Raw genomic sequence first — 25729 nt, 5'->3', positions numbered from 1 at the left:
ATCCAGACTTTTCTCCAATTTTGAATTATTCACCTACTGAGTTCAAAAGGGATTATGTTGAATATGATGGTTTTCTATTCAAGGGCAGCAGATTGTGTATTCTAAAATATTCAATCAAGGAGTTGCTGGTTAGAGAAGCACACAGAGGTGGTTAAGCTGGTCATTTTGGGAATAACGAGACATTGGAGATACTAAATGAATACTTTTATTGGCCATGTATGGATAAATATGTTAATGCTGTGATTAATCGTTGTGCTACATGCTTCAAGTTAAGTCAGCTTTTCACAAGGGTTTGTATACTCCTCTTCCTGTTCCCAACCAGCCATGGAAAGATTTGAGCATGGACTTCATTGTTGCATTGTCAAGAACTCGGCGAGGCAAAAATTCAATTATGGTTGTTATTGTTGACAAATTTTTAAAGATGGCTCATTTTATAGCCTGCAACAAAACCAATGATGCTACTATTGTTGCAGCTTTGTTTTTTAAAGAGATTGTTCATCTTCATGGAGTGCCAAAAATCATTGTGTCTGATCGAGATACAAAGTTTTTAAGTTATTTTTGAAAGACATTATGGAAGCTTCTTGGTACTAAGCTTTTGTTCAGCACTTCTCACCATCCCTAAACTGATGGCCAAACTGAAGTGACTAATAGAACTGTGGGAATGCTGTTGAGAACGCTTGTGAAGAAAAGTTTGAAGGAGTGGGATCTGAAGCTTGCTCATGCTGAATTTGCTTTTAATAGAGCACCTAATTACTCCACTGGAAAATCATCATTTGAAGTCAGCTATTGTGCAAATCCACTCACACCCATTGATCTGGTTCCTTTTGCAATTGAGCCTAAGGCAAGTGTTGAGGCTGAAGCAAAAGCAAAAGAAATGAAGAATTTGTATTAGCAGGTGAAGGCACAAATTGAGAAGACCAACCAGTAATACAAAGCTAAGGCTAACTAGGACAAAAAGCAAACCACTCTCATTTATGGTGATCTTGTCTGGAATCATCTAAGGAATGAAAGATTCTCAGCAAAAAGAGAGAACAAGCTGATGCCAAGAACCGAGGGTCCATTCGAGGTGTTAGAAAAGGTTGGTGACAGTGCTTACAAAGTCGAGCTACCTGGTGATAATGTTGTTTCTAGCACTTTTAATGTGGGTGATTTGATACCATACTTAGAAGATGACAACCTCGAGAACTTGAGGTCAAGTTCTTTTTCAGAGGGGGAGGATGATGCGGGTAAGCTGGGAAATGTAACCAGCAACGCAATCAGCACAAGCTCAAAAGATGTTACACCCGAATATGGTCAAGCAATGTTCGTGTTGCCATCTCTTTCTTATCATCTAAGTGTTTTTGGAGCTGGTTCAAGAGACTCAGGGGTTACCCTACTTCGGTCCTTAAACCGAAGTAGTTAAGTTTAAAGAATAAAGTTTTTGATAGTTGAAGGCAAGCCAGCAAAGAAGAAGAACCAACAAACCGAACCAACAAACGTACTTTAGTTCAACCAGCAAAATGTCTTTAGTTCAACCAGTAAAGTTTTACTCAGCCGATAAAGCTAGTTCAACCAGCAAGATGAACTTCAGTCAAACCAGCAAGATGAACTTTAGTACAACCAGCATGCGACGCTATTTTCTTTCTAAAGGGCCAGCTTGCTGATACGATTCAAAGTTTATCTATGCTTTTCAATAAGCAGGACAAGTCATGTGCTTAACATGTGTGTGTGGTTGTTCTAGAATGTTTGGCTCTCTAAGGAAGATTCCCATCTATCATTGGCTGCTTTTTATCATGGGAAGAGCATTACCAAATGGCAGGCTTTTGCAGATTGTGTCCTTTACTCTTATTGGCTAATTTGTAATTATTTTTCCTTTTTATCTCATTTTCCTTTTTATGTGTTTGTCTTATCTAGAAAATGGTTGTTATGCTTCTCCTGTAAATAGAGAGCTCTTGTAATTGTAAAACTCAGTTGTTGAATGAATGAAATTTTGATAGAGCTTATCTATTTACAAAATCTCTTAGTCTTTACGAATCTTTGATTCTGGTGGCTAAGAGTGGTTTCTTTATCAGTGTTTGTAGTGTTACTTTGTCAAACATTGTGGTAAAATCCAAATCTTCATATCTGATATTATAGTTGTGGTGGAATCTTTATTAACTGTAATTGAAGGTTTGGAGTGTTTCTAGATCTCTGATTGTGGTGGTATCTTTATCAATTTGGGGTTTAGATTATTTATCCTTTGTGTTCTTATTTCAGAGTTTTATACTCCGTTTTGGGTTGTTATTGTTATAAATTGGGGGTTTGGTGCTAAGATCTGTTGGGCGAAGAAAGCTTGTTCTAAATTGCGTTTTAAAGTCATAATTACGCATCAGATGAACTTGTAAGGGTTAGAAATCTACGTTGACTTATTCTGGACGACATGAATGGTTTGAATACGGCTAGGGTTGTGAGAAAATGCGTAACCTTAATATGGAACCTGAAACCCCATATTTATATTGTCTGTCAACTAATCCACACAGATGCATCATCTATCCGTGCGGATTTACATGAATCTATATACATTTGTTTTGACTGTACGGATGCTACCTAATCCGTACGGATATACGTAATAATATATTTGATTAATAACAACTTAATATCCAATAACCAAACATAACAATATCCATATCGTTCACATAAACGTAAACATCCACTGAACTAGGAACTTACACTTATGCATTAGAATAAACATATGGTAGAAAAAGGAAAAAGAAAAGAAATAATGAAGAATGCTTTAGATAATGCATGTGTTTTCTTTACTGACGTATTCTCTAGCCACACCAATAGCCACAACGATAGCCACAACGACCCATTAGGAGCGTTGTGCTATGGTGAGATTGTGAAAGGTAAATACCAACGCCCACAACAAGTGATCTAAGTAACCATGATCGACATAGTAGCATGTGACTTTTATTAAGCAAAAATCATGTAAAATGCAAGAAGTTTGGTTTCTCAACATGGATATATAATATAATAAATTTATAATTTGAGAATGTGTAAGAGGGATATTGTGGGTGTGCTCGTGCTCACTACGATCACCATGTGCTTCGAGGACATGGAGGACACCACCATGTCCTCACCCGCCCTTATTCTCCCCCCGTATCACTCGTGCTTTTTAAGCATATTAAGGGACGAAACCACATGTTATTTTGTGTTGTACTTTTGGCTTCCCAACATATATTTTGGTATAAATAATTAATATAGAGAGTCTCACTTTTTTTTAAAAAAAAAGGATGTCAAGAATTACAATGATTCAGTCATCGACATGTCTTAAGAGGAAGTGCTGATGTGACAGTTGAGAGAAAATTGCGTGATGAATGAGAGTGGTCTAAGAGATGTCATCAGTGATGTTATACACCCGCCCTCGCCCTGTTCTGGGAGGGCACCTATGGCATGGAGTAGTGGTGGCTCGCCCTCTATCATCTTGCTTGCATCTTGTGCTTTCTATGCATATCTCATAATGAAGAATAGTGGGCTTTTCTCAAAGCTTGATATAATATATTAATAATGGATGATGTAGTGTATGTATACTCCCTCCGTCTCATTAGAAATCCGTCCCATTAGAAATCCGTCCCATTAAAAATGTTCGTTTTGACTTTTGACGGTATTTCTTTTTTAATTTTGAATTTAAATATTTTTATTCGTGTTATATAATATTTGATGAAATTTTATGCGTGAATTGGTTTTAAATGCGTTTTTCATTGGTATGACTTTCATATATGACAAACAAAAATATTTAAAATCAAAAGTTAACAAAAACCCATTAAAAGTTAATAGTTGACATTTCTGATGGAAGGATGGAGTACATAATATAATATGTATGCAATCATAGTAAAAAAGATGATGGAGAAGAGTGTTAACTTTCTTATAAAATAATTATTCCCTCTGTCCCATATTTATTGTCCAGTATTTCTTTTTTGGATGTTCCAAATTAATTGTCCACTTCCATAAATGGAAAAAAATAATGTGATAAATTTCTTGTGTGCCCCTACTTTATACATGTAAGACAAAAAGATAGATAAAAAGTAGACAAAATTGCTGAAATGGTCCCTATGGTTTGTACCAAAATGCTGATTTAGTCCTTAGGGTTTTTTTTTGATGGATTTCGTCCCTGTGGTATGTAAATCGAACTGAAATAGTCCCTCATGCAAATCGAACTGAAATAGTCCCTCACGCTAACGATCGTTAAAAAATTCCGTTAAATCAGGTCACATGCTATGCACATGAGGGTATTTTAGGCATGTTAATTAATTCTTTTATTTTATCCTTTAATTCATCATCTATCTTCATCTTCGGCAAATCAACACCATTAAAAACCCTAAAAACTAAAACCAAATTAAAATTACTAGATCCATCACTAAACCGAGTCTCATATAACAAATATCACAGCTAATACCGAGTGTAATTCATGAAGCCTGGATACCGAATATGTTCATCTTCCTCTTGATGAACATCAAATCACCAAAAGCTTTATCTCAATCAAATTAGCAATTAAATCTGATTGAAGCATGATCAAGAGACATCGATTAACAAGTTTTATGTAGAAATCAGATCGATAACAGCAGCATATTTCAGAAATCGTGATGAACAGTCGGTTAGCTTTGAAGAACACCAAAATATGAAGTGTAGATTTAGCCAATCTCAGTCCACGATTACAACATGAAATACGTTGCAAATCACTAATAGAATTCTCGATTATCAATTACAACAACTGAAATTGCTTCAATCAATCCAATTGAAACTTTGACCAAAAAGTTTCATTCATTGACTTTCTAATCTAGAGATCGTTTAACGTTTTTCAGATCAATTTGTTGCTTCACGAAGCTTGAGTAAACGATTAGGAATCTGAATATAGGATCAATTTGATCTATGAATAAGTCATTTGTTCCAGAGAGCAAATTCGATTGATATCCAGGTACTGTAGCACGAAAATCAACAAATTATCACTCGAATCGATTTTGTTGATCTTGTTTTTGATGAAAACGAAGTGATCAGTGATTGATTGTTGATCGATGAAGGTTGAATCTTTGATTAAAAGATGATGATGCTCGATGATGATATCAGATAGATGGATTCGGTATTCAATAAAAGAAGACTCGGTAAAAAAAAAATTTTATCTGGTGTACTGTATATGTCTTGAGAGAGATTGAAGTTTTTCAAAGGGAAGACAAACACAGGGATCATTTCAGCAATTTTGATACAAACCACAAGGACAATTTCAGTAATTTTGTCAATAAAGGAAACAAACGGACGAAAATACCCTCACATGTCTGGCACATGACTCGAGTTAACGGCTTTTTTTGACGGCCGTCGATCAGAGGGACTAAATCAGCAACTTTTATAAACCACCGGGACCAAATTCATCAAAAAAAAGCACAGGGACGAAACCAGCATTTTGGTACAAACCACATAGACCATTTCAGCAATTTTGTCTAAAAAGTAAGGGGTAAAACTAGAAAGTTAACAGAAAAATACATGTGTCAGGTACTTTTTCTTAAACTGTGTTTTTTTTTTGTCTGGGGACAATAGATTTGATACGGAGGGAGTATAAGATAGTAGGTCATGAAAGTCGAGGCTTTTTTTACAGTAGTTTTTATTTTAGTATCGGGATTATACATTACACTGTATTATACTAGTGGTTCATTTTATGTTTCCAAGCCACCTATTTTTTATAATGGTTTTTTAGACTATTCAAATTTGTAACCTTGTATTTGTTTTATACATACTAAATGCGACTAAAAAATTCATCTAGAAATGTAAAAAGTCAAAATACTCTTATATTTGGAGAAAACTTGAATACCGAAAATATTAATCAAGAATTATGTGCGCATTAACATCACTTCTCTACTTTTTCAATTTTTCATTTATTCCTTTTTCTTTTCATGAACGCCGAATAAAACGCTAAAAACTTCAGTCACCACACTAACAAGGAGCAAAAGCTACTAAGTCCGAGTCCTCTGAAACATCATTTGTGAACAGGTGGTCTAAATGTATTTATAGCTTCCACTCCCTTCATCACTTTACCCTTCATTCCAAGTTCAAATCCCCTTCTTACCCTTTTTCTCTGCACAGAAAAGCCTCAGAAGAAAGAGCCTTGAGAAAGTGAACTAAATACTTTCCTTAACACGCCTCCATATTTACACCTAGCTTTCGTTTTCTCTTTCTACATTTAAATACCGTCAGAAAGGTAACCCACATTTCCCTTTTCTCAAACACCCTTTTAAACTCTCAGTCCCAAAGGTTCTTGAACAAAACAAACAGAGCTTTTCTTGAAAAAAAATTCAAGATTTGTAAAGTTCCTCGCTTTCATTCTTTTTTGTTGTTTTCATTTGTGGGTTTTAATCATTTCTGATAAATCTTTAATGGGTTCCTGTGAAAAAGAACAAACGTTGATGAAATTTGATGGGCCAGTAATTGTTGGTGCTGGTCCTTCTGGTATAGCAGTTGCAGCTTGCCTTAAAGAAAATGGAGTCCCATCCATTGTTCTTGAAAGAAGTAATTGCATTGCATCTTTATGGCAACATAAGACTTATGATAGGTTAAAGCTTCATCTCCCTAAACAATTTTGTGAGTTACCATTATTTGGATACCCAAAAAAATTCCCAAAATATCCCACAAAAAAAGAGTTTGTTTCTTACATGGAAGATTATGCAAACCACTTTGAAATTAGGCCCAAATTTAACCAATCTGTGGTTAGTGCTGAATTTGACTTGAAAAATGGTGTATGGAGAGTAACTACACAAGATTCTGTTTATGAATCACGGTGGTTAGTGGTGGCAACCGGAGAAAATGCAGAGGCTGTGATGCCGGAGATTCAGGGGATTGAGAAATTTGAAGGGGTGGTTAGACATACAAGTGAGTATAAAAATGGTTGTGAGTTTGAAAACAAAAGGGTTTTAGTGGTTGGTTGTGGTAATTCTGGTATGGAAGTTAGTTTGGACCTTTGCCGTTGCAAAGCAAGTCCTTTTATAGTTGTTAGAAACTCAGTAAGTTCGTTTCATCATCATCATAACACTTTTATTCTTTTATGTGTGTTTTTAGGTGTTGTGAGTGTTTTGTTATGATTAGGGTATTATTGGTGTAATTTTATATGTCAAAGTCAATCTTCATTTTACCTTTTAGTTCACTTTATCAGTTCTGCCTTTTTATGAAAAAAGAAAAAAAAAATAGTCAATTGTATTTAAAATCATAAAACCCTCAAACTTTTGCCATTTTAATGAAAAAAGTAAGCCATGTGGTGTTTCTTGATACTTTTTCTTTTCATGTTATGCTTACCAAAGTTTATATTGTTCTAATTGGGTATATGATTTCTTGTTAAAATTGAGAAAGGTTTTTGATGATAAATAGTTTGTCACATGCTTAAAACAAAGTGTACTGTATGAGTAAAATGTGATATCTTTTACTAATTCAATGTATCAAGATTTTTATTAAAGTAGTATGACTTATTGAGCTACTTGTGTGGTTGTTTTAATGCAATTACAGGTTCATGTTCTACCAAGAGAAATGTTTGGATTCGCAACATTTGGTATAGCTATAACTCTTCTCAAATGGCTACCTCTTAGGGTGGTGGACAAATTAATCTTGTTTATGGCCAACTTAACATTTGGAAAAACCGATAAATTAGGTTTAAGGAGGCCGAAAACGGGCCCCCTTGAGCTAAAAAATGCTACGGGAAAAACTCCAGTACTTGACACCGGAGCTTTATCTCTAATAAAATCCGGTAACATCAAGGTAACTATTGAAAGATTCCTGACTTGTACAATTAATAAGTTGTACAATATACAATTTTTTGTAATTTATTTATGATTTATTGGAATGTTTATAGGTTGTGGAGCAAGGAGTAAGAGAAGTCACAAAAAAAGGGGCCAAATTCATGGATGGTCAAGAACTTGCATTTGATTCTATTGTATTGGCAACAGGCTATAGGAGTAATGTGCCATTTTGGCTCAAGGTAAATTTCATGATACCAACAATGAAACACAACCAATTTTATTTAAATATTTTATGTATCATTTGAGTCATGCATGACATTGTTTAATTAATTATTAATTATTATTATATATAAAAAACATGCTTTGTTTGTACTCCTATAGTCATATGTTGTTATATACTCTTTACGTGTATCGACTGTACCCAGATAAAAAATATACAATTTAATAAAAAAATGACATATATATATATATATATATATATATATATATATATATATATATATATATATATATATAGTAGATGGATCAAATGAGAACTTTTTTGTGTGAGAATTCCGAGAACTACAAAATACACCAAAATACACTGAAATTCGAGCAAAAAAAGTGGCTGACGAGCAAAAAAGGTGAAATTCGAGCAAAAAAGGGGAAAGACGAACAAAAAAAAGGCGGCCGAACAAAAAAAAATGAAAGTCGAACAAAAATTGTTAAATTCGAACAAAAATGTGTTCTACATTTTTGAAAGTCGAACAAAAAAAATGTAGGACACGTTGATATTTGAACAAAAAACGTGATATTCGAACAAAAATGTGTTCTACATTTTGGTAATTCGAACAAAAAAAAAAGAAAAAAAAATTTCGTTCGTCCGTGTTTTTTTTGCTCGAATTTTCATATTTTTGCTCGAATTTCGTATTTTTTCTCGCCCGCCACTTTTTTGCTCGAATTTCAGTGTATTTAGAGTTCTCACACTAAAAAGTTCTCACTGGATCATATATATATATATATATATATATATATATATATATATATATATATATATATATATATATATATATATATATATATATATATATATATTATTAACTTTCGAGTTTTACTCTTTATTTTTTTATTTTTTTTGTTTTGTCTTACATATAAAAAGTAGATAGACAAAATTTGTTTATCATAATATTCTTATGTATTTATAGAAGTGGAAAAGGATTTTTAGTGGATCATTGATATGGGAGGGAGGGGAGGAAGTAGTAAGTAGGGATGGCAATGGATCGGATATAGATCGGGTGAGGCCGTATCCATATCATATCCATTTATTTTTTTTACTTTTCATCCATCCATATCCATATCCATATCCGTCGGGTGAAGAGGGTTAATGGATAATTATCCATATCCGTTTAAATTTATTTTATTTTTAACAATTATAAGCGGTGGTTCACTATATACGATTAAAAGTAATATTTTTAATAGTTTATGCAACCGAAAGTCACATTTTACTAATCTATATAACAAATATTCAATAGATAACCTATTAAACGTGTAAAGATATCGACATGTAAGTTGCTTACTTTTAGTTACATGGAATCACATTTGAACCACCAAAGTACGATAAATACATTTGATTATTTAAACAAAACAAAATATAAGAAGAAAGTTATATTTTTAGAGAAAATATAAAGAAAGATGAATATGAATATAATTAATGAAATATCACTACATAAATGATACTATTTACATAAATGATACTAATTTGAGTGATAAATTTATATATTTAATTATTTCGGGTGAAAGCGGGTTCATCCATGGATGAATTTTTTTCATCCACATCCATATCCATATCCATTTAGATCATCCATATCCACGAATAATCGGGTGGATCGGATGAATATCCACTGGATCGGGTATCCATTGCCATCCCTAGACTAGTAAGTATTTGTGTGGTTGTGTTTTTAATTGAATTTTTATCTTATTCTTCTTCTCACATCACTTTCCAAGTCTTACACATAAGCCTACAGAATGGTTTTTAGTAACAAAAAAAAGTGAAAAACTGATGACACTTGTTTGGATTATTATCAATCTCTTACCAATTTTGTTGTCATTTTATGATATGTTACTATCAACACAACAAGTATTCTCCATAATTTTATTCTTTTAATTAATTTTGTTGTCATTTGATGATTTTATTTTTTTATTAAGTTGTCATCAAAGATATATATTCCTTTTTTCTGTTTTCTAGAGAAAGAATCAGAATTAAAGATGTGTTGTGCATATAATTATCTCATTATTTTGTCTTAATATATGTTGGGTTACCGAGTAGGACCCGCAAATTTGCATATATTTCTATGATCTCTGAAATACACAAGAACAACAACTCAACAAGCCTAAATTTTGTCAATATTTTTATATAAAGGTAAATTTTTCTTGACTGTAACATCTTGTTAATCGATTGAGATTATCCTAACGCAGGGAAGTGACTTTTTCACTGAAGAAGGAATGCCGAAAATGCCATTTCCAAACGGATGGAAAAGAAAAAATGGATTATATACCGTTGGGTTCACTCGAAGAGGTCTTCTAGGAACGACATGTGATGCCCTAAAAATTGCTAAGGATGTTACGGATCAATGGCGATCAATGACATGCACATCTAAGCATGAGTATAGGTCAAAGTGATGTAGTGATGTCTAGTTTAAGTGTTAGCAAACAAGATTGTCCTTTAGGTTGTTCAAAGTTTCTAATGGTCTTGGAGGGGTTTTGGGGGTGTTAGAAATGTAAATTAACAAGTTTTGTAATTCACTCTTTGAATGTCATAGCTCATTATATTTGTTAAATGATAAATTTTATTGTTGATATTTCAAATTAGGTAAGCAAAACAAACAAATAATAAGTTTAATTGGAATCGCTAGCTAAACAATAAAAATCGGCTATCCTTTTATCACCAGTATATGTTAAAATTCACAATCATTTACATTTCACAAAAAAGGTTAAGATTCACAACTTTTTTGGTGTTTCATACTGCTGAATATATGTTCTCAGGTTGGCTAATAGTTTGACCGTGGTACATATATTCCAAAGGTATGCCCATGAAATTAAATAATATAAAGTCCATTTATCCTATTCGGTCACACACAAAGGCCAATCGTTAACTATTTGATATACCTTCTAATCGAAAATTAATTTATTAATCATTTATATTTATTAATCAGTTATATTTATTAATGGTTTAATAAATTAAATAAGTTTTGAGATTTGTTTAATTAATTAGTTAATTCATTAACTACTAATTAATTAAATAATATGTAAGTTACAACTAGCTAATGTGTCATGCATGCATGAAAACTAGCTAGCTAATGTGTTATGCATGCATGCAAACTAGCTAATGATATGTGTAACTTGCATGCATGCAAATCTCATCTTTAAAAGGAAAAAGAGCATGAAATTTCAAACAAAAAAAAAAAAAAAAAAAAAAAAAAACTCTCTTACTCTTTCCTGTCTTCTTGATCACTAAAAATAACTAGTTCTATAAGGCGTGTTTTGGTGATTTTGAAAGTAAAAAGAAAGGATTCGTTAAAGTAGAACGTATAGATCGAACAAGGTTGGAACTTTGGGTGCCTACCGTTTAGAGAAACTCTTCTTTGGGTTCTCAAATCCGATCTTCAAAAGCCTACAAAGGTTATAATCTAAACTTATCTTGTTCATTATATTTTGTTTGCTAAAAGGTTTGTACATGGGTCCTTGGAGTATGATTTTGTAATGATTTTAAAAATGCTTCTACTCGCTTTGTGTTTGAATCATACTCCAACAGTGGTATCAGAGCTGTCACGACCCTACTTTTTCCGTTATCTTTTTCAGTTAATTATTTAACGACCGTTAACGGTTAGTGTGCCACATCATTTCTATGACCTATATTATTATTTTTATATATATATATATATATATATATATATATATATATATATATATATATATATATATATATATATATATATATATATTATGTGTTATGTGAATATTTGTATTCATATTTTAATTTATACGTTTCTACGTCTCGCGGATTTTCATCCGGCGAATCTTTTTGGTTTTCAAACCAACGGTCGAGTTTTTTGGACATTTAAATCCTAAATATTTTAATTATGATATTTTAAGATCATATTATTATATAGTGTATTTATATTTATTTGTCGTCGCGCGTTTGTTATCTTTCCGAATTTTTAATCGCGTAAGTGCGTTTTTGCGTTTCGGGACTCGTTTGGGCTTTCGGGCCATAAGGAATTCTTCACTTGGCAACTTTGGGCCATGGAGCCCACCCCACACACCCCCCATCGGCCGAAACCAATAGGGGAGGGGGTAATACTCCCCATTATGTTTTTTTTTTTTTTTGCATTTTATTTTGTTACTTCCACTTTTATCTAAACCTAAGTTTATCAAATTGCTCTCCTCTCTCCCTCTTCCCTTTGTGCCGTCGCCATCCTCACCCAACATCACCATCATCATCAAAATTTAAAGCTTGGATCAATGATTGATTAGTATAAACGCGTTCCTCTCTTCATTCTCTACGCGATAACATCAATCGTTTCTCGATTAGGGTATAAACCCTAACCCTAGAACTTTAAATTTTTCAATTATTTTCTGTATTTTGATGTTTATTTAGTAGTATGATGTTTGTGGATTATTGTAATGGTGTTTGTATGCATAGATGTACTCATAATTGCATGTTTTCGGTTTATAAAATTCTGGACAGCAGCTATTTCGTGTATTCTGGGTTTGTGACTGAGATAAAAGTTAAAATAAACTATCTAGATGAGTTCCTCTCATCAAGACATTAATTTTAGACTCCGGATTCATGTCGTTTCGATTCCCGGAGCCCTAGTTATGATCAAATTACTATTTTGTTAAAATTGAATTGTGGATTGACATGAAACAGGTTTGGTCCGACTTTGTGACCTTCCTTGGTGTCTTTAGGGTGTGTTAGTATGTTAGGACTGATGGTGGGACGAACTTTCATGTTCGGGTCACCTAAATCCGAGCCACGGTTCACCCGTTACGACTAAAACACGATTTTGAGAAAATTGAAGGTCCAAGTGGTGTCATGGCTGATTACCATGACTTGTGGACTGTTCTTGGTGTGTTCTTGAGTGCACCATTGTGTCGGGTGGTTTGAATTGGCGGAGATGCATATAAGGCTCACCAGAAATCGACACCCGGGGCTCAAAATACGACCCGATGAACTTTTGAATTAAAACTTATGATTAATTCTAGAACTTATGATAAAAATAATGAAACTCATTATTAATTAATTACTTATGATAAAAGAAGTAATTATTATTATTTAAGAATTATGATATAAATATTTATTATATCATTTAATTATTATTTATGATTTAATTAACATTTTAATTTAACTTATGATTAATGACACTTTTATTATTAATGGAAAATACTTATGATAAGTATTAAATTTATTTTATAAGAATATTATTATAAGACTTATAATGAAGATTAAATAATTATTTAATTATTATAAGACTTAATTATTATTTTATTATGATTTAATTATTAAATACTTATGATTTAATAATTATATTTAGAAACTTATGATATGATTAATAATTTATTATTAATTAATAATACTTATGATATGATTTAAAATTTATTATTAATTAATAATATTTATATTATGACTAATATTTAATTAATTAATTAAATACTTATGTTATATTAATTATATCATTTCAACTTATATTAACTTTAATAATTCATTTTATTTAATTAAACTTATGTTATGACATAATTATACACTTTTAACCTTAATAAATATTATAACTTATGTTATTATTATAACTTACACTTTTTAAATTAACGTTGACTATGTTTGACCAAGTTTGACTTTTGAGTTGACTTTCAGTTGACTTTGACTTTCAGTTGACTTTTGTTGACTTTCTAAATAAGGAAACTTTCCTAACTTAAAAACTTTCTAAAAATAGAACTTTCTAAATTTGGAAACTTTCCAAAAATAGAAACTTTCCAAAAATAGAAACTTTTCAAAAATAGAAACTTTCCTAAAATAGAAACTTCCCAAAAATGAAAACCTGCTAAAAATAGAAACTTTCTAAGAATAGAATGTATGTGTCCGTACGTTGTTCCAGTCAAACCGATGCTTGTCGAGTATTGTTCTATGTCTACTTGCAACATGTACAATAGCTATCATACTAAGACTTGACCTAAGTTAGTTAATTATATCGACCTGCTTTATTTATAGGTCGGCGTTGTGATCATTCCTGATCACTTTATTCTATTTGCTGTTCGCTTGTTTGTGTGGTTTCTTCAGTTGCTTTTAAGGTGAGTTATAGTCCCGTTTTTACATACTTTTCAAAGTATATTTTTGGGATGTGATTACATGCATTTTCATTTACGTTTAGACACAAGTAACAGTTAAATTTAATTATTCATTGTGAGTTGGACAAAAATATCCCCTAGTCTGGTAACTGTAATCATTGGTTTCTACCGGTGAACGCGAATCCTACGGATAGATCTATCGGGTTTGACAACCCCATTTCGAGCTAGTCGCGCTAGCAATTTATAATCGGAATGTTTAGTACTTCGTAATTTGTTGTAGATACACTGTCCAAGTGTATATTTTTATTGTGTTTGGCAAGGGTAAATAAAGGGTTAAGTGGTTACCAGGTGGCTCATTGATAATGGAATAATGTTTAATGTTTTCTAACATTTTTAAATCTTGTGGTCTAAAGTTTACTTATTTATTTAAACCTATAATTCACTCAACCTTTGTGTTGACAGTTTACTTGCATGTTTTCACAGGTACTTGAGTTTTGTGATGCTTCCGCTGTGTTTAGAAGAGTCTGCATGCATTTGGGCAGATTTTATTGAAACAATTTTATGAAACTTAAGCTTGCATTCTATTTTTGGATAATTTAAACTTGTGGGTTTGTTGGTAAGGTTTTGTGTCAACTTTTGGTTTATTACTATGGTTGGTTGTTTAAAACTACATATTTTGGTTTGTTTCCTTTTTGGGAAACTTTTGAAATAAAAGAATGCAACTTTATTTATTTAATTCATTTAAGTCCGATCAAGCTGTGGGACCAACTGACGGATCCGTTAAGTGTTTTGACGGGGTCGTCACATGTGGTATCAGAGCGTTGGTTGTAGGGAACTAGGCGGTCTTAATGTGGTCAACCCGTGGTTTTTAGGGTGCATTAGAGTCTAGTCTACAGCCCGACCTTTTTGCTATAGCATTAATATGCATTTCATTTCGTATAAGTTATATTATTAGCTTTTATATCTTTTTGGTATGTGGTTTGCGGTTTTGCTGTTTGCAGATGTCGACTTCGAGCGATAATGTGATGACCCGAAAATTTCTGACCAAATTTAAACTTAATCTTTGTATGATTAACATTTTCGACACGATAAGCAAAGTCTGTAAAACTGAATCTCAAAATTTTTGAACTACTTTTATATATTTAAATACCCTTCGGTTGTTTTCGACGATTCGCAAACAATTATATTTAAATAGATACATATATACTATAACTTGAAAAGGTAACAATGTATTAATTGTTTGATACCGTAGATTAAACATATTGGTTTAAATATCTATTTGAATATATATGATAAGTCGAAATATTTATTATTAAAATTTATTTATAAATAACTTCCAATGTGTATTTAAAAACTGATTTATGTATATTAAAAAGATATATACATATATATAATTTCAAGTTATTTAGTAAATGATAGTAACATTCGTTTATTGATTCGATTGATATTTAGATAAGTTAACTAAAGCATTTAAGATGAACCAGTAAAACACTAATTTGCTACAGTATTTTCAAATTGCTACAGTACCCAAAATGCTACAGTGTTTCGAAAATCACTATTTGCTACAGTGAATTGCTACAATGAAAAATTGTATTTGCTACAGTGAATTGCTACATTAATAATTGTATTTGCTACAGTGACTGCTGAAACCATTAGTAAGAACCTTACTTCTTATTCTAAACCTTCATAGACAGATTTTCCGCATCATCCTCTGATATTAGAAATTATAAGATATCATCGTATCTTTCATTATAAATATCCTCCACATTTCTGGAGATAATTTCATAATCATTCTTATCGAAAATCAATTTTCTCTTTACGATATCTGTGTTACACAATAAAAGAAACTATTTTAGTTTCTAAATTCTGAAACTTTCAAGTTTAAAATATAAACGTTTTGAAGTAATGTTGAGAATTGAAGCATGAGTTAATATAATATAATGACACTTGATCAACGTGATTATATTACAGTAAGTCATGCTGAGTTTCTGATGGAACGTGATAAAGGTTCACAGATCATACCCTCATCATGAACCATGTTACATAACTCTTTCATTTTATTTAACCTCTAAACATATCAAGAAAATATTTTTTTTGATGATTCGGTCTTTTTCGAGGTATTCTGGTAATTTGACAAGTCAGATTGTGCCATTACCTTTTCTTTCTTAGAACATTAATTATGTTCATTTCAAAATCCATACCTACGAATTTTGGACCATTATTCGCTTGACTTAAAGTCGGGAAGAGAAAACGAAAGCATGAAGCTCCGAAATATAATGGAAAATATAAAGCCTGAAAACAACCCCGAAATTACAAACCGTGTATATCAATGCGTATAGCAATATAAAGACACAGGAGAATGAAAAACAATATAACCCCAAGGTAATAGTAGAAGAAAATAACTGAAATGTCCCGTTCTTATTGATTAAAAACGTTCCATATTAATTGATTTCGTTGCGAGGTTTTGACCTCTATATGAGACGTTTTTCAAAGACTGCATTCATTTTAAAACAAACCATAACCTTTATTTTATCAATAAAGGTTTAAAAAGCTTTACGTAGATTATCAAATAATGATAATCTAAAATATCCTGTTTACACACGACCATTACATAATGGTTTACAATACAAATATGTTACAACAAAATAAGTTTCTTGAATGCAGTTTTTACACAATATCATACAAGCATGGACTCCAAATCTCGTCCTTATTTAAGTATGCGACAGCGGAAGCTCTTAATAATCACCTGAGAATAAACATGCTTAAAACGTCAACAAAAATGTTGGTGAGTTATAGGTTTAACCTATATATATCAAATCATAATAATAGACCACAAGATTTCATATTTCAACACACATCCCATACATAGAGATAAAAATCATTCATATGGTGAACACCTGGTAACCGACATTAACAAGATGCATATATAAGAATATCCCCATCATTCCGGGACACCCTTCGGATATGATATAAATTTCGAAGTACTAAAGCATCCGGTTCTTTGGATGGGGTTTGTTAGGCCCAATAGATCTATCTTTAGGATTCGCGTCAATTAGGGTGTCTGTTCCCTAATTCTTAGATTACTAGACTTAATAAAAAGGGGCATATTCGATTTCGATAATTCAACCATAGAATGTAGTTTCACGTACTTGTGTCTATTTTGTAAATCATTTATAAAACCTGCATGTATTCTCATCCCAAAAATATTATATTTTAAAAGTGGGACTATAACTCACTTTCACAGATTTTTACTTCGTCGGGAAGTAAGACTTGGCCACTGGTTGATTCACAAACCTATAACAATATATACATATATATCAAAGTATGTTCAAAATATATTTACAACACTTTTAATATATTTTGATGTTTTAAGTTTATTAAGTCAGCTGTCCTCGTTAGTAACCTACAACTAGTTGTCCACGGTTAGATGTACAAAATTAAATCGATAAATATTATCTTGAATCAATCCACGACCCAGTGTATACGTATCTCAGTATTGATCACAACTCAAACTATATATATTTTGGAATCAACCTCAACCCTGTATAGCTAACTCCAACATTCACATATAGAGTGTCTATGGTTGTTCCGAAATATATATAGATGTGTCGACATGATAGGTCGAAACATTGTATACGTGTCTATGGTATCTCAATATTACATAATATACAATACAAGTTGATTAAGTTATGGTTGGAATAGATTTGTTACCAATTTTCACGTAGCTAAAATGAGAAAAATTATCCAATCTTGTTTTACCCATAACTTCTTCATTTTAAATCCGTTTTGAGTGAATCAAATTGCTATGGTTTCATATTGAACTCTATTTTATGAATCTAAACATAAAAAGTATAGTTTTATAGTCAGAAAAATAAGTTACAAGTCGTTTTTGTAAAGGTAGTCATTTCAGTCGAAAGAACGACGTCTAGATGACCATTTTAGAAAAACATACTTCCACTTTGAGTTTAGCCATAATTTTTGGATATAGTTTCATGTTCATAATAAAAATCATTTTCTCAGAATAACAACTTTTAAATCAAAGTTTATCATAGTTTTTAATTAACTAACCCAAAACAGCCCGCGGTGTTACTACGACGGCGTAAATCCGGTTTTACGGTGTTTTTCGTGTTTCCAGGTTTTAAATCATTAAGTTAGCATATCATATAGATATAGAACATGTGTTTAGTTGATTTTAAAAGTCAAGTTAGAAGGATTAACTTTTGTTTGCGAACAAGTTTAGAATTAACTAAACTATGTTCTAGTGATTACAAGTTTAAACCTTCGAATAAGATAGATTTATATGTATGAATCGAATGATGTTATGAACATCATTACTACCTTAATTTCCTTGGATAAACCTACTGGAAAAGAGAAAAATGGATCTAGCTTCAATGGATCCTTGGATGGCTCGAAGTTCTTGAAGCAGAATCATGACACGAAAACAAGTTCAAGTAAGATCATCACTTGAAATAAGATTGTTATAGTTATAGAAATTGAACCAAAGTTTGAATATGATTATTACCTTGTATTAGAATGATAACCTACTGTAAGAAACAAAGATTTCTTGAGGTTGGATGATCACCTTACAAGATTGGAAGTGAGCTAGCAAACTTGAAAGTATTCTTGATTTTATGAAGCTAGAACTTTTGGAATTTATGAAGAACACTTAGAACTTGAAGATAGAACTTGAGAGAGATCAATTAGATGAAGAAAATTGAAGAATGAAAGTGTTTGTAGGTGTTTTTGGTCGTTGGTGTATGGATTAGATATAAAGGATATGTAATTTTGTTTTCATGTAAATAAGTCATGAATGATTACTCATATTTTTGTAATTTTATGAGATATTTCATGCTAGTTACCAAATGATGGTTCCCACATGTGTTAGGTGACTCACATGGGCTGCTAAGAGCTGATCATTGGAGTGTATATACCAATAGTACATACATCTAAAAGCTGTGTATTGTACGAGTACGAATACGGGTGCATACGAGTAGAATTGTTGATGAAACTGAACGAGGATGTAATTGTAAGCATTTTTGTTAAGTAGAAGTATTTTGATAAGTGTATTGAAGTCTTTAAAAAGTGTATAAATACATATTAAAACACTACATGTATATACATTTTAACTGAGTCGTTAAGTCATCGTTAGTCGTTACATGTAAGTGTTGTTTTGAAACCTTTAGGTTAACGATCTTGTTAAATGTTGTTAACCCAATGTTTATAATATCAAATGAGATTTTAAATTATTATATTATTATGATATTATCATGTATGAATATCTCTTAATATGATATATATACATTAAACGTCTTTACAACGATAATCGTTACATATATGTCTCGTTTAAAAATCATTAAGTTAGTAGTCTTGTTTTTACATATGTAGTTCATTGTTAATATACTTAATGATATGTTTACTTATCATAGTATCATATTAACTATATATATATCCATATATATGTCATCATATAGTTTTTACAAGTTTTAACGTTCGTGAATCACCGGTCAACTTGGGTGGTCAATTGTCTATATGAAACATATTTCAATTAATCAAGTCTTAACAAGTTTGATTGCTTAACATGTTGGAAACATTTAATCATGTAAATATCAATCTCAATTAATATATATAAACATGGAAAAGTTCGGGTCACTACAGTACCTACCCGTTAAATAAATTTCGTCCCGAAATTTTAAGCTGTTGAAGGTGTTGACGAATCTTCTGGAAATAGATGCGGGTATTTATTCTTCATCTGATCTTCACGCTCCCAGGTGAACTCGGGTCCTCTACGAGCATTCCATCGAACCTTAACAATTGGTATCTTGTTTTGCTTAAGTCTTTTAACCTCACGATCCATTATTTCGACGGGTTCTTCGATGAATTGAAGTTTTTCGTTGATTTGGATTTCATCTAACGGAATAGTGAGATCTTCTTTAGCAAAACATTTCTTTAAATTCGAGACGTGGAAAGTGTTATGTACAGCCGCGAGTTGTTGAGGTAACTCTAGTCGGTAAGCTACTGGTCCGACACGATCAATAATCTTGAATGGTCCAATATACCTTGGATTTAATTTCCCTCGTTTACCAAATCGAACAACGCCTTTACAAGGTGCAACTTTAAGCATGACCATCTCTCCAATTTCAAATTCTATATCTTTTCTTTTAATGTCAGCGTAGCTCTTTTGTCGACTTTGGGCGGTTTTCAACCGTTGTTGAATTTGGATGATCTTCTCGGTAGTTTCTTGTATAATCTCCGGACTCGTAATCTGTCTATCCCCCACTTCACTCCAACAAATCGGAGACCTGCACTTTCTACCATAAAGTGCTTCAAACGGCGCCATCTCAATGCTTGAATGGTAGCTATTGTTGTAGGAAAATTCTGCTAACGGTAGATGTCGATCCCAACTGTTTCCGAAATCAATAACACATGCTCGTAGCATGTCTTCAAGCGTTTGTATCGTCCTTTCGCTCTGCCCATTAGTTTATGGATGATAGGCAATACTCATGTCTAGACGAGTTCCTAATGCTTGCTGTAATGTCTGCCAGAATCTTGAAATAAATCTGCCATCCCTATCAGAGATAATAGAGATTGGTATTCCATGTCTGGAGATGACTTCCTTCAAATACAGTCGTGCTAACTTCTCCATCTTGTCATCTTCTCTTATTGGCAAGAAGTGTGCTGATTTGGTGAGACGGTCAACTATTACCCAAATAGTATCAAAACCACTTGCAGTCCTTGGCAATTTAGTGATGAAATCCATGGTAATGTTTTCCCATTTCCATTCCGGGATTTCGGGTTGTTGAAGTAGACCTGATGGTTTCTGATGCTCAGCTTTGACCTTAGAACACGTCAAACATTCTCCTACGTATTTAGCAACATCGGCTTTCATACCCGGCCACCAAAAATGTTTCTTGAGATCCTTGTACATCTTCCCCGTTCCAGGATGTATTGAGTATCTGGTTTTATGAGCTTCTCTAAGTACCATTTCTCTCATATCTCCAAATTTTGGTACCCAAATCCTTTCAGCCCTATACCGGGTTCCGTCTTCCCGAATATTAAGATGCTTCTCCGATCCCTTGGGTATTTCATCCTTTAAATTTCCCTCTTTTAAAACTCCTTGTTGCGCCTCCTTTATTTGAGTAGTAAGGTTATTATGAATCATTATATTCATAGATTTTACTCGAATGGGTTCTCTGTCCTTCCTGCTCAAGGCATCGGCTACCACATTTGCTTTCCCCGGGTGGTAACGAATCTCAAAGTCGTAATCATTCAATAATTCAATCCACCTACGCTGCCTCATATTCAGTTGTTTCTGATTAAATATGTGTTGAAGACTTTTGTGGTCGGTATATATAATACTTTTGACCCCATATAAGTAGTGCCTCCAAGTCTTTAATGCAAAAACAACCGCGCCTAATTCCAAATCATGCGTCGTATAATTTTGTTCGTGAATCTTCAATTGTCTAGACGCATAAGCAATCACCTTCGTTCGTTGCATTAATACACAACCGAGACCTTGCTTTGATGCGTCACAATAAATCACAAAATCATCATTCCCTTCAGGCAATGACAATATAGGTGCCATAGTTAGCTTTTTCTTCAATAACTGAAACCCTTTCTCTTGTTCATCATTCCATTCAAATTTCTTCCCTTTATGCGTTAATGCAGTCAAGGGTTTTGCTATTCTGGAAAAGTCTTGGATGAACCTTCTGTAGTAACCAGCTAGTCCTAAAAACTGGCGTATGTGTTTCGGAGTTTTTGGGGTTTCCCACTTTTTAACAGTTTCTATCTTTGCCGGATCCACCTTAATACCTTCTTTGTTCACTATGTGACTGAGGAATTGAACTTCTTCCAACCAAAATGCACACTTTGAAAACTTAGCGTACAATTCTTCCTTCCTCAATACTTCTAACACCTTTCTCAAATGTTCACCGTGTTCTTGGTCATTCTTTGAGTAAATAAGTATGTCATCAATGAAAACAATGACAAACTTGTCAAGGTATGGTCCACACACTCGGTTCATAAGGTCCATGAACACAGCTGGTGCATTAGTTAAACCAAACGGCATGACCATAAACTCGTAATGACCGTAACGTGTTCTGAAAGCAGTCTTTGGAATATCATCTTCTTTCACCCGCATTTGATGATACCCGGAACGTAAGTCAATCTTTGAATAAACAGACGCGCCTTGTAGTTGATCAAATAAGTCATCGATTCTTGGTAGTGGGTAGCGGTTCTTGATGGTAAGTTTGTTCAACTCTCGGTAGTCGATACACAACCTGAATGTACCATCTTTCGTCTTGACAAACAAAACAGGAGCTCCCCACGGTGATGTGCTTGGTCGAATGAAACCTCGCTCTAACAGTTCTTGTAATTGGCTTTGTAGTTCTTTCATCTCGCTGGGTGCGAGTCTGTAAGGAGCACGAGCTATTGGTGCAGCTCCTGGTACAAGATCTATTTGAAATTCAACGGATCGATGTGGGGGTAATCCCGGTAATTCTTTCGGAAATACATCGGGAAATTCTTCTGCAATGGGAACATCATTGATGCTCTTTTCTTCAGTTTGTACTTTCTCGACGTGTGCTAGAACAGCATAGTAACCTTTTCTTATTAGTTTTTGTGCCTTCAAATTACTAATAAGATGTAGCTTCGTGTTGCCCTTTTCTCCGTACACCATTAAGGGTTTTCCTTTTTCTCTTATAATGCGAATTGCATTTTTGTAACAAACGATCTCCGCTTTCACTTCTTTCAACCAGTCCATACCGATTATCACATCAAAACTCCCTAACTCTACTGGTATCAAATCAATCTTAAATGTTTCGCTAACCAGTTTAATTTCTCGATTCCGACATATATTATCTGCTGAAATTAATTTACCATTTGCTAATTCGAGTAAAAATTTACTATCCAAAGGCGTCAATGGACAACTTAATTTAGCACAAAAATCTCTACTCATATAGCTTCTATCCGCACCCGAATCAAATAAAACGTAAGCAGATTTATTGTCAATAAGAAACGTACCCGTAACAAGCTCCGGGTCTTCCTGTGCCTCTGCCGCATTAATATTGAAAACTCTTCCACGACCTTGTCCATTCGTGTTCTCCTGGTTCGGGCAATTTCTAATAATGTGGCCCGGTTTTCCACATTTATAACAAACTACATTGGCATAACTTGCTCCGACACTACTTGTTCCGCCATTACTCGTTCCGACACCATTTGTTCCTTTCGTTCTATTAACCACTGGTCCGTAGACCTCACACTTTGCCGCGCTATGACCATTTCTTTTACACTTGTTGCAAAATTTGGTGCAGAACCCCGAGTGATACTTTTCACACCTTTGGCATAGCTGCTTCTGATTGTTGTTGTTGCTGCGGTTATTATTGTTGTTGGGATGATTGTTGTAGTTGCTGTTGCTATTGTTGTTGTTGTTATTGTTGGGCCGTTTGTTGTAGTTGCGATTGATGTTGCGATTGTTGGGATAATTGTTGCGATTATTGTTGTAATTGCTGTTGTTGTTGTATTGGTGATTCTTATCACCGTTTTCCTCCCACTTTCTTTTGACTTGCTTCACATTGGCCTCTTCAGCAGTCTGTTCTTTAATTCTTTCTTCAATCTGGTTCACTAGTTTGTGAGCCATTCTACATGCCTGTTGTATGGAGGCGGGCTCGTGTGAACTTATATCTTCTTGGATTCTTTCCGGTAATCCTTTCACAAACGCGTCGATCTTCTCTTCCTCATCTTCGAATGCTCCCGGACACAATAGGCACAATTCTGTGAATCGTCTTTCGTACGTGGTAATATCAAATCCTTGGGTTCGTAACCCTCTAAGTTCTGTCTTGAGCTTATTGACCTCAGTTCTGGGACGGTACTTCTCGTTCATCAAGTGCTTGAATGCTGACCACGGTAGTGCGTACGCATCGTTTTGTCCCACTTGCTCTAGATAGGTATTCCACTACGTTAACGCAGAACCTGTGAAGGTATGCGTAGCGTACTTCACTTTGTCCTCTTCAGTACACTTACTTATGGCAAACACCGATTCGACCTTCTCGGTCCACCGTTTCAATCCGATCGGTCCTTCGGTTCCATCAAATTCCAAAGGTTTGCAGGCAGTGAATTCTTTGTAGGTGCATCCTACACGATTTCCTGTACTGCTAGATCCAAGGTTATTGTTGGTATGTAGCGCAGCCTGTACTGCGGCTATGTTTGAAGCTAGAAAAGTACAAAATTCCTCTTCATTCATATTCACGGTGTGTCGAGTAGTCGGTGCCATTTCCTTCAAAATAGTCAAATGGAACAAGTTAATCATACAGAATATTAAGAGTAGTTAATAGTATTTCATAGCATAATATGAACTCATTTATAAAAGCTTTTTCTTCATATTAGCGTTTTATAAATTTAAATTCGGGTAGTACCTACCCGTTAAGTTCATACTTAGTAGCTAATATACAATTCAACTACTACAATTCTATATGAAAAACTGATTGTAATAATATTTCGCGTTCAAACTTTTATACAATATTTTACAAACTTACAATACCGCTTATTTTACATAAAGCATGAAATATAGCACACAATAACTTTGATACAAGATAGTTGTGAAGATAATTCTAGCTAGTACACAAGTCGTTCAGCAAAGGCAATAAAGACACGTAATTCATACGTCCAGAAACAAGTCATGCATTCTGGGTTTACTAGGACTACTTCCCATCCTTGGTCTTGTGGAACATAACCGTTATGGCCGTTGATAAGACAGCGTGTTGTAACGTCATCAAAGGGACGAGGGTTACGTAATGACCAACAGTCTCGTAATAACCTAAAAACCTCATTTCTTACCCCAATTACCGACTCCGTCACTTGTGGGAACGTTTTGTTTAATAGTTGTAGCCCGATGTTCTTGTTCTCACTTTGGTGAGAAGCGAACATTACTAATCCGTAAGCATAACATGCTTCTTTATGTTGCATGTTAGCCGCTTTTTCTAAATCACGAAGTCCAATATTCGGATATATTGAGTCAAAATAATTTCTTAACCCATTGCGTAAAATAGCATTTGGGTTCTCCGCAATATATGCGTCAAAGTAAACACATCGTAACTTATGGATTTCCCAATGTGATATCCCCCATCTTCCGAACGAAAGCCTTTTATAAACCAAGGCATTCTTGGAACGTTCTTCGAATGTCTTACAAACTGATCTCGCCTTAAATAGTTGTGCCGAAGAATTCTGACCGACTCTAGACAAGATTTCATCAATCATGTCTCCGGGTAGGTCTCTTAAAATATTGGGTTGTCTATCCATTTTGTGTTTTTATACTGTAAAATAGACAAGAGTTAGATTCATAAAAAAAAATACTTATTAATACAAGCAATTTTTACATATATCATAAAGCATAAGCACACTATATTACATATATTACACCACACGAATATAACTATCTTATTCTGACTCGCTTGTTTCTTCTTCTTCGGTTTTGGTTCGTTTTGCCAAGTTTCTAGGGATATATGATGTTCCCCTAATACTAGCTGTCGTTTTCCATAACGGTTTAGAAAAACCTGGTGGTTTAGAGGTTCCCGGGTCATTGTTACAACTTAAGGACTTCGGGGGTTGACGATACATATAAAGTTCATCGGGGTTGGAATTAGATTTCTCTATTTTTATGCCCTTTCCCTTATTATTTTCTTCTG

At 33.5% G+C, this 25729-nt stretch overlaps 1 protein-coding gene across 1 annotated transcript; it reads left to right on the top strand.

Annotated features, from left to right (window-relative positions):
- The first annotated feature begins 6380 nt into the window (after positions 1-6380).
- LOC139844409 (probable indole-3-pyruvate monooxygenase YUCCA4) lies at positions 6381-10388 on the top strand. Its single transcript, XM_071834637.1, has 4 exons — positions 6381-7004; positions 7501-7749; positions 7844-7969; positions 10185-10388. The coding sequence occupies exons 1-4, from the start codon at positions 6381-6383 to the stop codon at positions 10386-10388; spliced, it is 1203 nt and encodes a 400-aa protein (XP_071690738.1).
- The last annotated feature ends 15341 nt before the right edge of the window (positions 10389-25729 follow it).

The sequence above is a fragment of the Rutidosis leptorrhynchoides genome, chromosome 4, assembly GCF_046630445.1.
Source record: "Rutidosis leptorrhynchoides isolate AG116_Rl617_1_P2 chromosome 4, CSIRO_AGI_Rlap_v1, whole genome shotgun sequence".
Classification (NCBI taxonomy): domain Eukaryota; kingdom Viridiplantae; phylum Streptophyta; class Magnoliopsida; order Asterales; family Asteraceae; genus Rutidosis; species Rutidosis leptorrhynchoides.
Note: the sequence above shows the minus strand (reverse complement) of the source record. Positions and strands in the feature narration are given on the sequence as shown.